The sequence below is a fragment of the Pocillopora damicornis genome, chromosome 4 (genome assembly GCF_964200805.1).
Source record: "Pocillopora damicornis chromosome 4, jaPocDami1.2, whole genome shotgun sequence".
Taxonomy (NCBI): domain Eukaryota; kingdom Metazoa; phylum Cnidaria; class Anthozoa; order Scleractinia; family Pocilloporidae; genus Pocillopora; species Pocillopora damicornis.
The window spans coordinates 279,017-295,856 of NC_142673.1; the positions used below are offsets into that span (position 1 = coordinate 279,017).

Consider the following 16,840-nt stretch of genomic DNA (forward strand, 5'->3'; position numbering starts at 1 on the left):
GAACACTAGAGGCAAACAGTTTTATTAAACTCTCGAGTCCTCCATGCTCCAGTTTACTTTCCACCATCATGTTAAGTAAGATAACGTTGTTTTTCATTTTAGTGTCCCAGACAAAAACTTCTAATACTGTCGACAAAGGAGCTCTCGAAGACTCGGGTAAGACGAGAATTTGATTTTTTTTTTTCAATAACGGAAAAAACATATTGTATCAAATTTTTTACTTAGTTACGCATATGAAAACCAACCCAAACACAACGATCTCGGATCATGATTTGTAGTTTTAGGACGAGTCAAAACAGAACGTGCTACTTCGCTTTTGTAATTGATCTTATTTCATGATGCCTTGTGTTCAAAACCCGTTTTGACGCATTTCTCCTTACTTGTCTTCCAATCGTTTAGTGAATGGCTGAAAGCCTGTCATTTTCAAAAGTATATCTAGTCATACTTATACCAAAAATCATTCTCGGGAACTCGGCTACTTTTGGTCGCCTTTCAAGAAGTCACGCTTAAGTTATTTATTGCGTGCATTACCAGTTTTCAGAAGCGGGTTTCATGTTAGTGTTCACGGTAGGGGAAGAAAATCAAACTAAACAGATTCTTCAGTCGAAGACTGTGCGTGAGTCCCACTCGATATCATTCGAGTCATAATGACCCGCAATGAGTTTTATGCGCAACAGGCAAGGGTCGAACTCGTGCTCCTCTAGAAAGGTTGAGAGTCTCTACGACTTAGCTGTGTACGACTCGAGATACCTCGGCAATCAAACCTGCCGTCTCTATTTATTTAATTGCGCAAAACATAACTATTTATTCTCTTTTACAACGTTGCCAAGAACCCAACGAGCCGCCGCTATTCAATTGAAACATAGAACCTAACACAAAAAGCAAAACAAACGACCTAGGAAGTTACCAGAAAGTCACTATAACATGTTAATTTCCATAAAACCGCACGATTTAATTTTTCAAAGATAGTAACAGTGAAAAACACCGACTTTGTCTCTGTCCGAAATTGTTTGCATTATCAACGGTTTGGAAATAACAGTTGGTCAAAGAAAACTAAGAAATGATATTTTATTAGATTATTCCATGCTGGATGCATCTGTTCACTGTAAATAATATTCCTTGGGTACACGTCTACCTTAACTGCGACCAACGTGACCTTTTGTCCCATCATTTCCACCCTCAGTTTGAAAGATACTTGTTTTGAATTTTCGTGACTGCTTCCTACTTCATGAAACTTTCTCCAATGTCACCTGCAATCACGTAAAAAGAGCATGCAACGATAGCCGGCTCTTTGGATTTTGATAAATTCTACCGTTACGATTCCAAGCAGAAGAATCAATTACTAAGCATATTATCTCAACACAGAACAATGGCACGTTTATCCAAATTTGTAAAAAAATTAAAAAAGCAATACAATACTTTTAAGGCAAACATTGAAAATTTCAGGTTTTCGCACAGTTTACTTAGATTTTTTCCTTCAAGGTTTCCTTAGTGAATTTTTAGTGCCTTGGCATTCATTCGATAAGAAAAAATTACTTGAATAAACATCAGTTACCTGTTCTCTAGTATAACAAGCCGCCTTATATCATCTGTCGGCAAGTGGACAATTTCACTGAAACAGTTCTGCAAAATGTTTGTGGGTGTTCATTATCTTCTTCAAGAAGAACGTTTAACAGTATACCCCGAAAGAATTTGCCGCAATCCTCTCCAAGACCTGAGGTAATTTGACATAGCCTGCGAATGGAAATGTAACTTGAATCAGACCGCTTTTTCTTCTAATTGGGGAAAATTCAGTGCGTCAACTTTAACTTCATGAATGTTTCGGAAAGGACATCAGTTTCATTTTCATAATTTGCATTGACATCAAAATCAGAATAAATTTTTACTAAATTTTTAATTCGTGGGTAAGGCCACTTCCTCACTGTTATCTTAGTTGACTATCGACACATTGTTCCGTCAGTGGAACATGAAAATATTAATCCAGGTTCGAAAATGGTGAACTTTCAAATTGACCGATTCTGTAATTAGTAGACAACTTTTTTGGATTAAAAAAAGGCAGGGGTTCTTGAGCTATTTACACAATTGTATCCGGTTAATTTTGATGAAATTCATGAGCTCTTTTCACCATCTTAAATTAGTTTTCAAATGGTAACTGCTAAGAAGTGAAGAGGCTTAGGTTTTTTTGAAGCTCTTCTGGCCAGAAATAGCCAGTGCACCTCATTAAGCCCATAATTTCTTTCGTTTTAACCCTAAGTGTAACACGTCGTATATTCTCACAAATAATGCAAAGTGGTAGAATAGAGACATTGTCGCTTACTGTTCCTGTGTAATCTTACATTTTTACAAGGCTGTCAAGCATTGTAAACAGTCAAAAGCAGTAGCTTAAACTTCCGCTGACAAACAGGAAATCTTTTCCGTTTACTTTAGAGCCACAGTTATTCCAAAGTGAAGGCTGCTACGGAGCAAAGTCAATACAAGATGCTGGTGTTAATCTTGGACGCTTTAGTTCTTCTGATATCGGTGAATGCGCTGAGCTTGCCTTAAAAAAGGGTTTCGCCGAGTTTGGTCTTTTACATGGAGGTCTGTGTAAAGGTGGTGACAATCTGCAAGGGAAAGTTTCTGAAACTTCTGTAACCTGCAGAGATGGTGTGGGAGGAGAGGATTCTGTGGAACTGTACTCGCTTAAGCCGTCAGGTCAGAATTCAGTTTGTTTTCCTATACGAAGTTAAAAGCGCCTTCTGATTGGGTGTCAATAAACAAAATAATAATAATCGCAAGAAGGGGTCCGATAACCACGCTATTAAAACAAAGATAACTGATAACCCACATGACTGGCTAAAGCGTAAGAAAACTCGCGAGACCAAATTGCAATGCCTTCAGTTGGCATCTGACTAGTTAAGAAATGACGCCAGTCATCCAGATCAATCATGTGACAACTTAAATAAAACCAATACTGTTCCAACTGACGTTTGAAAACTGCCGTTGGTGAAATTGAATTGTTGTATTGAAACGAGTTTGTTTTAGCCTTTTCTCTCAAGGCTCGAGTTCAATGTGGGATTTATAGTTATCCTGAGATATGTCAGTATGATTGTTCTTTAGGAAGAAAGTGGTAGAATGGAACTGAAAAGTGATTAGGAACGTCGTTGTATTGCTTGTCTTAGTATGAAGGAATATAAAAAATTTAGATCGAAAAACTGAAATTTCTAGGCCTAACTTACCTTGGTTAACTATGTAATTCTGTGGGAAATGGCCTCTGAATTGATGGAAGATCCAAATTCAAGTTAGATTCAGTGCTCCTTATCATAGCTAGATCATGGCTATACAAACATTTCATTGTAAGGAAAAAGTGTTGAGCAACGAATATTTTTAAGGAACAACTGAAACACGTTCCTCTAAATAATAAAGAACTTGGTCCATGAAATTCTCGAAACTGATATTTCCTCCCTTACAGCCATTGCCTGTCCAATTGAGTCTTCCGACAAGGCCAGTAAAAAATGCCAGTCCCAGAGACAACAAGAAACAGCTAAAACCAGAGAAGACTACGAGCTCGACAAAGGCAATGACTACCTACCAATTCCACGCATTAACAAGAACATAAGGGAAGTGTTCCTCTTGCTGAAAAAAGACCTCCTGGATAATCACTGGATTTCATTATACAACCAAACTATTTACAAAAACTTCGGCCTCTTCCGAATTCTCGTTAATTTAACTAGAGGAAAAGATATTGACTACAACAAAATATACAAGTTCTTCGTTGCAGGTCAACGAGACCCACGCTTTGTTCTTCCGGTATGGATCACTTTAAGCGACAGTTTTAAACATTTAGATAATGCTTCTGTATTTAAATCGAGTTTTGATAGTTTAAACCACCCGCAGTTACCTGTGTATTGGGCCTCGTGTAGCTGACTTTTAAAATTCCCCAAAGGAAGTAAGTTGTGTCATGTTGTTGAGGAATTGCTCCCCTAGCTTAAATTTGTTGTCAATTATGACTGTCATAATTTCATTACGTTAATTACGTCTACATATACTTTCTTCAGCAATTTTGTCTTGGTGTCTAATGAGCTTATTTCCTTTTTCTGCAGGAAGACCAAAAATTTTTTCGTTTTGCCTTTGAAGACACAACCAGCCCATTCAAAGATGTATCTGATCTGTCTCTTTGGAGAGATGATGATGTCTTTACTGATCAGCGATTGGCTGGCATGAATCCAATGGCCATTCAGAGGGTTTCATTGGATTCAGGTGACTAGGCCTGTGCGATAACTTACAATGTGCACTCATAGAGATTATAGCATTAATCATTTCCTTTTAGAGGATTTTCATCCTCGCAGATATACCTTTTCATTTGAACCTTTCAGGCAGGCGAGGAGGAGTAAGCTGGAGAACACTGCTTAGAAAGTTAAATCCAACATTCGACTGGCAAGGAGCGATACAAGACGTGCTTGGGAAGAGCATTTCAATGTATTGGGTACGTGCACCAGTTTAGGACATTATTTATGGGCTTTGAAGTCTTCGTCTCTCTTTATAGCTCTGTTCCGCTGGGAATGGGGTTGGGTTTGGACGTGGTTAGTGAACGAATCCTGTTTTCGCGGCTTACATTTCCTAGGGGTGCCCGCTAAACTCAACCTTAAGGTGCTTTCCCTTAATTGTGTCATCTCTCTAAAATTCAGTGCTTGGGACGAGATTGAGTGCGCATGATGATGCACGCGTCACGACCGAAGCTTTGTTAGAAGTTAAATCACTCCCATTTTTAACCGCTAAAGCTGAAAATGTCCTCCTCGACATTCAATAAATTAGAAACGGTGGTATCTGGCCGCCTAATCCCGGAAATAATGAGTTAATTCCCCCCCAATGGGGAAAGAGAACGCCTTGTACGATGAATGTATAAATCCAGAGAAATGCGCGCTAAAATTTTGTTCAAAACGTTTTGTCTCAAATATGCCAGCCACAAAGATTAATTAAAAGCTTTTGCACCTTGAACAGGCAATACGCAGAGGTTATATCTATGTGGTACACTATCCTTTATACGACGGACTGAATCCGATAACTGATGATCCCTTTGGAGAACTGATGGAGGCAAACTCACCCATCGCCATATTTGCATCTAAACCCAGTCATCAACGGCTCCCAAATAGACTAAAACCAGTGGCCATTCAGATAAACAGTTCTCCAGGTATCATATCTACAGAGTTTTATACTTGCATAGTTACTACATTACCACGCAATTATTGTGAAAAACTTTCGAACAACAGATCACAACAAAGATGCAGGATAGATTTCACACTTTACTAAAGTATATGCAAAAAAAAAATTCTTGTCTTATTCTTTGTTCCAACCATAAAGACCATAATTTACTATTCTTTGTTCCAAATAATGATGGTCGTTAATTCAACACATGACAAGATTTCTTATGACACCACTGAACGCGGAAATAGGGAAAACCCTCAGCAAGCTGTGTTCTGTTACATTGCTGAGATCAGGCATGCAAAAATTGCCTATCACTTCTTAATTGTATTCCCTTTAGACTCTCCAGTTTATACCCCAGAAGATAGCCAGTTATGGCAGATGGCAAAACATGTGCTCCAAGTTGCAGACTACGCTCAAACTCAAATCGTAGAACATCTGTTCAAGATTCATTTGTATATGGAGCCCATTTGTGTCTGCGTGCATCGGCGCCTGTCAAAATTGCACCCTCTTCACCAGCTATTAAAGCACCATTGTAGGGGGTTGCTTGGAACGAACGCGCTTGGATATCCATTTTTGATGGCACCGGGTAATGGTTCCATCGATAAGCTCATGTTAATTGGTCGACAAGGGGCTATGACAATGATGAGAAGAGCCTATAATGACCTTTCGTGGGAAAAAACAGACTTTTTAGTCAATATCAAGGTTGGTGCTGAGTTATCTATCTGGTGCTTTAATTAGAATTTTGTTCCTTAAAACGTAATAGTAACAAAGAAACCAAATCGGTTGTAGTGGATAACTGCAGAAAGTGTAAAAAGCACTTACGGCAAAAAAAAAAAACAAAAGAAAAAAAAGAGAATTAAAATATAGTGAAAGACGGGAGACATTTTCTAATAAAGGGAACTAGAAAGCAAATCTAACAAGACTACACCAAACTCCTCTGAAAAAATTTTTTATTTTTCAAAGAAACGAGGCCTAGGAGACAAGGAGAAATTGCCTTACTTTCCCTACAGAGATGATGGACTTCTGATTTATCATTCGCTGTCGAATATGGTCAAAGAATTCGTTGGGAAGTAAGTTTTTAAGGGTTATTTCATCCCTGGAAAAGGTAAAAGGTAGGGAAAAAGGCCCCTCTATCTCTAAACGTCACCTCCAGAAGTTACTACGAAGGTTTAGTATGAGTTTCAAGTACAAAAGTCTGTGTCACTGCTAATGTTTAGGACTGAACATTCAAATGCAATTTTAAGGTCCTTGTACCGTGATGTTTTTGGCAATCAATAATTCGCTATTTTTTTTCATAACTGAACTTGATTTTCGAGGGTTAAATTCTAACGAAAGGAAATTGCAGTTTTATTGGCAGTGTGATGGAAAAGCTATAATTGCATCTGAGATCTAACAAACGAAATACCAAGTGCCAGCACCATGCTATGGAAACTATCAAATTGGGGATTTTCAACTATTAGTTTTGGGGTTTCTGCGTACAGAAACAATTTTCAATCGAAGTAGGTCAATCTGGATTATTTCCTAGTTTTATTCCATCGATCTCTAATTTTGTGGTGTGGTTGAAGGTATTACAGATCCAATAGAGAAGTTATGATTGACAAAGAGCTGCAAGATTTCGCACGTGATGTCTCAGTTGGATCTGGAAAGGTATTGTCACGTGACTGGAGAGGAGGAATGGCAAAATGAAATAGAGGAGGAAATGAAAAAAATTGTCTGAAAGTTATTCAATGAATTCACGATCTTTCTTCTCCGTTCTTGTCGTCAGTTCTAAAATTTCCATTGACAACAAATCCTTCAACAACATTTCCAAGGACCTCGAAGGGCGTCAAAGATATTCTCGTGTGTCTTGTCCTGTTTAAGTCTTCCCTTAATGTTTGGAACTATTACAAAACCTTTGTGAATGTATATCATATCTTCTCAAGAGTTAAAGGAAAAGATCATCGCTTGATTCACTTCAACTCGCATAATATACGCACGTATCATAAGTTAAACCATCGAATTAGGTGTATATATTTGTTTCATACAGAGGTATTGTGACTCTTGGTTTTTCCTACAAATTATTGTATTCTACTTTCTGTACAAATTTACCGCAGGTGAAGGGCTTTCCAACAAAAATTACTTCCAAGTTTTGTCTAGCAAGTCACTTAGTTCGCATTATGTGGATGACAAGTGCACAACATAGTGTGATCAATTATCCCGTGAATCATTACGGTGCTTTGACGTTTAACTCGCCGACAAAACTGTACAAAGATAAGATGACAGCCATGGGTCATTACGGCTTCACTAACCTCCCTAGGAGTTTCACTTGTATGGTGAGTATTTCTTACATAAGTCGCCTACTTGTATACCAAAGACAACGCTGGACACTCGTGTCCTTGCAGTGTGCTCCTTTCCGATTCATTCGCCCAGCTGCTGAGCGCCTCTACTCAGGATTGAAGAGCGTTGCTGACTCTGTGATCATCATTTTTAAAATTTTTTTTGTCTACAGACCCAATCAGCCCTATCCATGACTCTGGCAGCAATGCATTACGACCGTCTCTTAGACTTCGTACCAAAATTCCCGGAGGAAAAAGGAAAATCTGTCCTTCAGAAATACCACGACTACCTGAACGGTGAAGTCACGAGTAAAATAACCCAAAGGAATAAGCAGAGATTTAAGGAGGGTCACCTGCCTTATCCTTATCTCCTGCCAGCTTGGATAGCTAATAGCATTCATACTTAGGCCGCATGGACTTCAGGAGATTGGGAGAGACTTGGTTTAATTAGCTAGAGAGTTTTTTTCGTATGACACTTAAAACCTTCCTGTCTCTCTCAAATAATATGATTCTAAATATAATTGGCTTTTCTCTAAGGTAAATCACTATATTTATTCTTAGCTATATCGATGGGTCATTGTCTCACCTAACTCTAACCCACGGATGAGTGTGCTGCCGTAGGGCGTCTCCACACAGGCCATGCTTCTCGCTAGCTGGAGGTAATTTACCCCTCCCTTTAGCGAGCTTGAAAAAAGTGACATTAAAAGTAAAACATACCGAGTAGAACTAAATTAAAAGTTATGAAAGAGAAAAAAACTGATGGCAAATGATGTTTGTCTCACCTCTTCCGCTATGGCTCGAACACGATAAGGCTCAAATCCACGGCAGGCTCCAATGTACCTGATTCCCATGTCATACGCCTCACGAGCGTACTTCTGCACGTCCCAGCGGCCATTAGGCGAGATTCAAGAGCTAAGTAGCAAAGGAATGAAGAAAGATGTTTTGATATCATATATAGGTATCAGTAGCATACGAAAGTGTAGAGAAGTGAGTAAAGAGGAGGGAAAAGCGAGCGCACTGCAAAACCAGAGCTGAACTCGGCTTAGCATGGCATTAATTAACAAGGCATGATACTACTCTTTGAGACCAGTTAAAATTTCTTTGAATCTCCGTTGACCACCCAATATATTTTTGAGATGCCTTGACATTTCAAGCTGGCGAAACCAGTAATACAGGGCTTAAATCCGTAAAAAAAGCGCGATAACCATGGGCCAACGCCTTTCTTAAGATATGGCATTCGATTGTTCACCTCCTAGCTATCTCGACTATCAATTTTTTGGAAACTATACCATACCAAATGGGAACTCAGGCAGACCAGACAATCCTATGCGGTCATGTGTCAGCTCAGGAGTGCGATAACAAACAGGTTGCACTATCAGATGGCGTTGAAGACCTTCTTTTTCCAAAGCAGTCTTCATTTCTTTCATGACAGCTAAACAAATGCTGGGATTTTACCAGCACGTGCTACTCTAACAGCGCATTCCCCAGGCAGAATACCAGTCATATCGCCCGTTAAACTGATGGACAGACACACAACGACTGGTTTCCCTGTGGCCTTTATCACTTCTGTTGCCCATTCGGCTTGCTCAACATACCTAAACAGCTGATAAATGAAACAATGAACCACAACAAGTTAAACTGTTAACAAAATTGAAATATACTCATTCCTGTGCGACCAAGAGAGTCAACTGAAAAAGAGAAGAGAAAAACTCAACGCTTTGGAAACTATTTCTCCTTATCAGTTGAAATGGAGAGATGTTGTTCTGATGTGATCTCACCTTCCCCTTCCCTACCCTTCTCCATGAGAACAACAACAAAATAACGAAAATAAAAAAGTGAGATACTACAAAAAATAACGTAGTTGTAATTGTCTATGGCGATTGCATAGTGCCAAAATAAGAAATTCCTGGCTCTGCGTACACATCGATTGAGAATAATAGTTGGAAGTTTTAGTTGTATACCTCCCCTATCAAGAAATCGACGTCATTCTGGACAAAAATATCCGTTTGTCTTCTTTCTGCACTACCTCCTTTCCAGGCCCGCTTAGATAATCCGGCACTTGTGAGATGTTCCCCGCCACCAGAGCATCTCCTTTGCTGGCCACATCCCTTGCCAGTACGCACGCAGATTGGTTTATGGCTTCATACTATAAATCAAATAGATATGTCGAGTACAGAATCAAGAGGTGTTTGGCTGTTTCGGTTCTTTCACTATGTGCTAGTCATGTCTGAAGTGTTTAGTTTGGGTTCAAGCTCTTTCAAAGTTCCTATAGTTCTTTCTTAAATTTTTAGGTCCAAGATTAAAACTTAGCCCACTGTTCTTTACTTCTTAAATTTTATTACCTTATCTATTAACATGTTCATTTATCTATGTATTTATTTTGTTTTTGGCGTGAATGGTTTGATCTTATGGGGAAGGCGGACCGTCGGGCTTAGAACCGGTTGACAATGGAATAATCACACAACTGCATGAATTAGGTTTTTAAAGCGTTACACCCTTTTTTTAACCCCGACCTGTCCAGCTGAATGGCTGCGATTTTCCAGCTTGTCTTTACTGGCATAAAATGTAAATGTTTGCATTACATTAGCTCCGGCTCTCAGAAATTCACTGTGAAGCTGTCGAACTACAACAAATTAGAGATTCATGCTGTCAGTGAAATGTTTGGTCACGCATTCCCCCAGATCAATTACTCGTCGTCTATCGGGGCAAGAGATTACATTCAAGAGAGTATCAACAGCTGATATTCTCTTGTTCTATTACAATCTCTTGATCGGGGTCATGACTGAACGATTCGATAGAAATTTGCATTTGTGAAATTATTGGAAGACAAGGGCAATGCACGAGGGTTTTTCATTCGTACAATGAAGTCAAAACAAAGATTAACAGTCTAAAGAGGAGAAATATATTGTCTGCTGATCCGATGATTAGAGAGGCAGCGAGGGCCGTAACACCTTCGCCTCTTGTTGAAGGTGATGAGGTCATTTGCATCTTAATCAAACCTCAAGCTTCAAGGCTCGACGGCGGGGTAACATTTGACTTATTTCCCTTTACTTACCAGCTTCTGGGTGTTCTACAGTAGCCTCTGGTGTCCAGGCGCCTGCTTTAACATAACCACGCCGCTCCATGCAGTAAAGGAAGCCGCCATCCCTAATGACAACCTCGACAGTGTGTAATCTCTTCAGAACTCCACGCTTCTGCGGGGTAGATTATTAGATAAGAAGCTAGATAAATCTTAGTGTGAAAACAAGCGCCACAAGAAAATTTACTTTAAGGTAGGCGAATCTTCTCAGCTGACATGTTTTATTCAAGGTGTTTGACCTTCTGATGATTCGGTGAATATTTCGTGCATGCAAGACGGACGGTTTGCGCACTCCGTTTGCGCTGCATTGTAGTAGCGTTCTTTAAAGTCCCTGTGGCAGTGACAGCGACGGAAATCGGCAGAGTTTGACTTGACGGTAAAAGTTATGCTGTTCCTTTTTCCTTTCACCATAGTTAAAAGAAATTTGATTGATTCTGAATGTGTAGAAGTATTTTTTGCACGTATTTGTCGCGTATTCAATAATTCTCAAGGACAAACGCAATCACTGTTTTTTTTACTCTGTAACTTGAAACCCGTTTTCGAGCGTTCGATGAACGTCATAGTTTGAAGCCCTTCAAAGATTAGAAATGTAATGCGTTTTAACACATAACTCGCGCCTAGGTATGAATTTGTTGTTATTCACCCAGCCATCGGCTGTGAGTGTAACTACAGCCATTTGTGTAGATTCTTAGGCAAGACTGCAGTTTCGATTCTTTCTCAATCTTGTCAGTTGCCTCCTAAAAACGAATTCGTCAAGGAGGAATGACAGGGATAGCACAGGCCCGTAAACACTTTAAACTTTCGAAGAGACGGCAACAAACAGTGAATCCCCGTTACATCCACTTATATTCACGCTACTTCGCAGCCACCAAGAATGTTCATTCGACCGTGACAGGATGCAAATAACTCATTTTTTGTGTTACGACCATGATGTAACGCAATCAGAGTGCGCAAACCGAAAAAATACGCTGTGTTTTGCAATTCCAATAAGAGAGATGGATTATTTGCAAGGCCAATGAGTATTTTTTGTCGACTCAGTGGCTCATAATTTTCCTTGTTTAGCTATCATCATATACCAGTGGCTGGTAAAAAATGAAACCTCTCGTTTTTCAGTTTAAACCTTGAATGTGTAAAATAAGCCCAAAAGAGATTGTGATAAAGATCAACCAAAATGAACAAAACAGCTTCAAATCACGCGAACAATAATCTTGAAGCCTGGATTTGAATGAGGGTATACGTTCGTGGTACAGATTTTGAACAGTCAACGCCTGACGAAATGGTTAATTTTCTGATTTCATCTTACTCGTTATAACGACTACTCGTCGTGATTTGCCTCTTATTTCATTTTCTCCTGAGTCCTTCCGCTCCCTACTCCCATACTCTCTTGTGCAACTTTGCTATTTGTTCTTGAAAGGCTGCTCAGTTCATTTTTTGCTTCCTGCGTTTATTTCCGTACTTCTGAATAGGATAAATATGCCTGTGTGAAATCACTCTACAGACAGCCGTATTTTTCTAAGACTCTCGTGGGCAAACCTTGCTGGTTAATTTTTGTCGGTTGACTTATGCTCAATTGTACGTGTTTGTCCGGTTTCCACTCCTGCTTTTCTTTGTCTTGTTTAGCGCGTTTTTTAGGTTTCTCATTAAAGCGATGCTTTCATTGGTTGATGCTCTAGAAATCCCTCATGATTGGTCAATCTGTGATGAATGACGGTATTTAATCCAATCAAGTACTACACTGGCTAAAAACTTGCTCTACGGAAACAGAGCAGAGGATGTAAATATGGCGAGCGTACTCAATGCTGGTACTTTACTGCGTGGAATATTTCGAAGTAATTGCGCTGAAATCAGTTTAAGGCGATGTGCTTACCTATCTTCTATTTCGCGACGCCGTGGAAGCTCAGATTCAAGGTAGATGGTTCGTTCTTTCAAAACTTCGCGGAGGCGAAAATTGCTACAGGCATCGTAGAGAGTCTCTGATCACTGGTCACGTCAATGTCATACATTTCCATGTCTTTCTATTAATTTACGAAAATTGTCGTCAAACCTTCTAGATCGATTCGAGTAAAAGTTTAGTTTTAAACTCACGAAATATTTACTCGATGACCATCGCATCTAAGAGTGAAACGTTTTAATAAAAATTTTGTATTTTATTGCACATTATTATTGAATTAACACCTACAAAAAGTAAAATGTTTCTAAAAGTTTGAGAAGACTTCACAAAAGAAGAGCAGCATACAAAACTTGCGATCGCCTCAGCTAAATGTGGATTAATAGAATTTTTCTTTCCTTGATTAAAAGTTTGGTAGGAACATTGCTATCTGACATTCTAGCTTCACTAAAATTGGAAAAAAAATTAAATTGTATACAAAAAAAAAAAGTGATATTTATTTTAATGTGTTGTGCAGTACTTAAATTTTAATTTTTCCATTTAAGCTCCTCTAAGCTGAGCAAACGTTTGAAGGAAGATGCAGAAGTTGTTATCATTGGGGGTGGTGTTCTGGGCACCAGTATTGCATACCATTTGGCTAAACAAGGCATGAAGGATGTTGTGCTCTTAGAAAAATCAGAATTAACAGCAGGATCGACATGGCATGCAGTAAGTAGATTGCATATTTGTGCAAGAGTAAATTATTGCATGTTGAACTGTAATTACACATTGGGTAGCAAAAAATTTGATGTGCATGGACTTGAGTATAGGGAATCTAGCCATAGTATACCATCATTCTTCAGTTTATGCTCCTGGCATGGCTGAGCCTTCTTGCACACAGGTATCTGACATATATAATTTTAGTTCAAGGCATTATCTCAGTGAGAGGTCCTTTGTAGCTCAATGGGACAGCATCTGACTACAAAATCTGAACATGTTAGGTTTGAATCCTCGGGGGAACTCATGCTTGAGATTGAATAACACTTTTCTGTTTTCATATCTGTTAACAGGCTGGGCTGACAACATATTTCAACCCTGGAATAAATGTCAAACATCTTCACTATTACAGCATTCAGCTTTACTCAAAATTAGAAGAAGAAACAGGGCAGGTAATTAAGATTTAACTATAAATGTTTGGTCAACATTATCACATTTCAGTTTTTTTGGTCAAGAGGTTGGTAATTAAAAAGTGTATATATATTTATATAATAAGCTCAGTTATGCACGCATTCTGATTGGTTCTCACTTATGATCTATTGAAGGACAGACGTATAGATGACATCATCATTAAAACTTTTTTTTAATTCTTTATTATATAAAACAAATAGATGCCAAGTTGCCGTGCGTCTGTTCAGTAATAGATCACAGAGGACATCAAAATGTGGTAAGAACATTGGTGACACACTCGGCTGCGCCTCGTGTGCCACTTTTTTGTTCTTACCACATTTTGACGTCATCTGTGATCTATTACTGAACAGACGCACGGCAACTTGGAATCTATTTGGTAATATAAACTTTTTGGTTAGTTGTTTGAATAAAATTGTCCCTACCCTTTGATCTCTATAAAAGACAAGCTTGTAATTACTCTTACTTACTTACAGTTTCACTGCTGAATCACACCTTGAGGTCACAAGAACAATAAGAATGATCATCTAGTGAAGAGGCTCTGGATTATCAAACAAATTCTCTCTATCACCACCGTAGTAATTACACAGAGAACAGTATGGGGAAAAAGGCTTATTTAATGAAATGGGTTTTTGAAAATATTAATGAAAGGTTGGAAATGTTGAAAATCTTAGCTCTTGTGAACACAACAAGTAATAAGTTTATGTTTGTATTTCTCATAGAATGTAGGATTCCATACTCCAGGCAGTTTGCGGCTGTGTACAACACCTGAACGCATGGATGAAGCAAAATACCAGATGCAGAGACAAGGATGGCATAAGGCACCCCAGTGGTTGGTTACTCCTGATGAAATTGCAAAGATGCATCCACTCCTTAAAATGGATGATGTTTTGGGTGGCTTATTTAATCCTGGTTAGTTTTACTGTAGTGACTACAGTATATCTGAAAATTATTAGCTGTGGAACCCTGTATTTAACAGCGCTTTTCAAAGTCCAGATATATTTACCCATTAATTACTGTAATTTTCACTTTAATTAAGCAGTTATGGTTGCCATTTGCGGAGTCCCAACTGGCTTTTTGTATTGTCCTCCACATGTATTGAAGAGCCAATCAAAGGGAACCACTAAAAAAGAACTAAGACTTATCTTTCAAGCAAAATTTAATCCAAGTTTTTCATCTCCCAAAATCAACATTTTTGTAGTGGTAAATTATGGCATAAAATTATGTTTTTAATCATGTTTTTTTATATTACCCCTATTCTATGGAACCTTTATTGAGCATTCATCCTGTATTAAGGGGTCACCATGCCATTTCTTGTGGGTGATAACTTAATACAGGTTTGACTGTATTTAACTTGGCAGATAAGCATTAGGTGTGTCAGGCTAGATATAAAGGCTGTAATTTTATAGTAGTGTAACATTAATTTATATTAAAATTCTTCAGATGATGGCCACATTGATCCTTACTCACTGACACAAGCCCTGGCAATTGGAGCAAGAAATTATGGAGGCAGTCTTTACCTGCCAGCACCTGTCACAGGGCTGAACCATAGAACTGATGGCAGCTGGGATGTTCACACTGAACATGGAACCATCAAAGCCAAGCAAGTGGTTAATGCTGCAGGTAATAAAAATGAAAATAGAAATGTCTGCAAGTCATGTACATGAAATTACATTTTCTCATTTTCCTTCAGAGTACTCAACAACTGCAATTGTTGTTTTAACCCTTTGACTCTTGAGATGACCACTGTCTTATTTCTCAGCACGACATATCATCCCTGAATCAAACATACGGTTGTAAGAATAAAGGAAATGATCACCAAATAAAATAGTTCTTGATTGTTAAACAAATTCTCCTTGTCAGCACCTTAGGAAATGTATAGAGAACAGTATGGAGAATATGCATTCTGACGTTAAAGTGTTGATGGTTTGGGTGGCTCACACGTTCAAAAATTAGTAGTATGCGAGAAATGCCTAATCTCTGCATAAAATTTACATCTCAAGTTGCTTGATAAGACATTTCGTTATGATGGTCAGCTGATATATTGTCTGTCAAAACAATATTAATTATTTTCTCAGTGTAAGTATTTTAGGGTGCAGAGCCACTTTAATTTGGTGAGGTCTGAGGTCACAATGCATGCAATTTGGAATGTAATGCATTTACAGCATGATAGTAAACACCATCAAGTGGTTACCTAATTTTATTTTTGTTATTCTATTTTATGCTACTTATAATTTTATTGTTGTTGCATGTAGGATTCTGGGGTCGCGAAGTTGGTCGAATGGCAGGACATGAGCTTCCAATGGTTGCCATTCACCATCAATACATTGTCACATCTACCATTCCTGAAGTTGCAGCTCTAGAACATGAAGTACCTGTTATAAGAGATCTTGAAGGATCTTACTATTGTCGACAAGAGAGAAAAGGCTTGTTATTTGGACCATATGAAAATGCAGACCTGATGAAGTTGCAAGATGAATGGTATCCTATTTATACTTAAATTGCTCAACTCTTACAAAGCAATATGATTTTATGTCATAAAATTTTCAGATTTAATTTAACATCAGTATCTCAGCAAGTGTGCACCTACCCCTCCCCTAACCCAACAAAGGTTAATATATAACAGGTGGGGTTAATGTTGAGCTAGGGGAGGGGTGGGTACATTGTGGCCCAGATACTGACATTAATCCAACTTTTCCTTGATGAACATTATTTATATTCCATTCAAGGTTACATGAATGAAGTCATCAAACCAAAAACATTATGTTCTTCTTCATCATAATGAAGAACCACAGCTTTTTCACAACTTGCATCAATTTTTTAATGAGTGGTAATATCAACATCAGAAAAATTAAATGATTATCTACATTTTTATCAGGTGGGATGGTGTGACACCAGGATTTGGAAAGGAACTGTTTGAAAGTGACCTGGACAGAATTAGTGATAATGTTGCTATGGCAATGGAACGCATTCCAGTTCTGGCAGATGCCAATATTGCAAGTGTTGTGTCTGGTCCTATAAGTTACAGTCCTGATGTCAGTGCTGTAATAGGGCCTGCATTTGATCTGCCCAATATGTGGCTGGCCATTGGCACTGGTTATGGCATTATCCATGCAGGTATGTGCATGCTTAAATGTGTAACATGAGCATTGCTATAAGTTTCCTAGATATTTTGCCTGGTCACCACATGTTTACTCACTTAGTTGAACT

The 16,840-nt window shown here is 38.5% G+C and overlaps 2 protein-coding genes and 1 pseudogene across 4 annotated transcripts in view; 2 read left to right on the forward strand and 1 right to left on the reverse strand.

Moving 5' to 3' along the window:
- LOC113682318 (polyunsaturated fatty acid 5-lipoxygenase) lies at positions 1-8,255 on the forward strand. The gene is made up of 11 exons (XM_027199482.2): positions 1-156; positions 2,428-2,694; positions 3,452-3,789; positions 4,083-4,239; positions 4,356-4,465; positions 4,981-5,170; positions 5,522-5,886; positions 6,148-6,254; positions 6,750-6,831; positions 7,278-7,496; positions 7,673-8,255. The coding sequence occupies exons 1-11, from the start codon at positions 69-71 to the stop codon at positions 7,904-7,906; spliced, it is 2,157 nt and encodes a 718-aa protein (XP_027055283.2). The 5' UTR covers positions 1-68; the 3' UTR covers positions 7,907-8,255.
- Positions 8,082-11,028, reverse strand: LOC113682321 (betaine--homocysteine S-methyltransferase 1-like; annotated as a pseudogene). Its single transcript, XR_016185650.1, has 7 exons — positions 10,818-11,028; positions 10,555-10,693; positions 10,007-10,122; positions 9,461-9,645; positions 8,794-9,102; positions 8,282-8,411; positions 8,082-8,183 (listed from the first exon to the last, which is right to left on the reverse strand). The product of XR_016185650.1 is annotated as a betaine--homocysteine S-methyltransferase 1-like (transcript).
- Positions 10,637-16,840, forward strand: part of LOC113682317 (dimethylglycine dehydrogenase, mitochondrial) — a 10,870-nt gene continuing 4,666 nt past the window's right edge. Inside the window, exons 1-8 of one of the 2 annotated variants that reach the window (XM_027199481.2) lie at positions 10,640-10,771; positions 12,252-12,486; positions 13,012-13,174; positions 13,516-13,614; positions 14,353-14,542; positions 15,074-15,253; positions 15,886-16,111; positions 16,509-16,747. In XM_027199481.2, coding sequence (XP_027055282.2) covers positions 12,359-12,486; positions 13,012-13,174; positions 13,516-13,614; positions 14,353-14,542; positions 15,074-15,253; positions 15,886-16,111; positions 16,509-16,747 — 1,225 coding nt within the window. In that variant the 5' untranslated portion in view covers positions 10,640-10,771; positions 12,252-12,358. Of the gene's footprint in view, positions 10,772-12,251; positions 12,487-13,011; positions 13,175-13,515; positions 13,615-14,352; positions 14,543-15,073; positions 15,254-15,885; positions 16,112-16,508; positions 16,748-16,840 lie in introns of both variants that reach the window. The other variant, XM_089203040.1, reaches the window with a different exon arrangement.

Excerpts from the sequence above, each read along its gene's own strand:
- LOC113682318 (XM_027199482.2), top strand. The coding sequence starts at position 69 with ATGTTAAGTAAGATAACGTTGTTTTTCATTTTAGTGTCCCAGACAAAA. Across the intron at positions 5,887-6,147 it reads ACTTTTTAGTCAATATCAAG|AAACGAGGCCTAGGAGACAA; the intron begins GTTGGTGCTGAG and ends TATTTTTCAAAG. Across the intron at positions 7,497-7,672 it reads CTAGGAGTTTCACTTGTATG|ACCCAATCAGCCCTATCCAT; the intron begins GTGAGTATTTCT and ends TTTTGTCTACAG.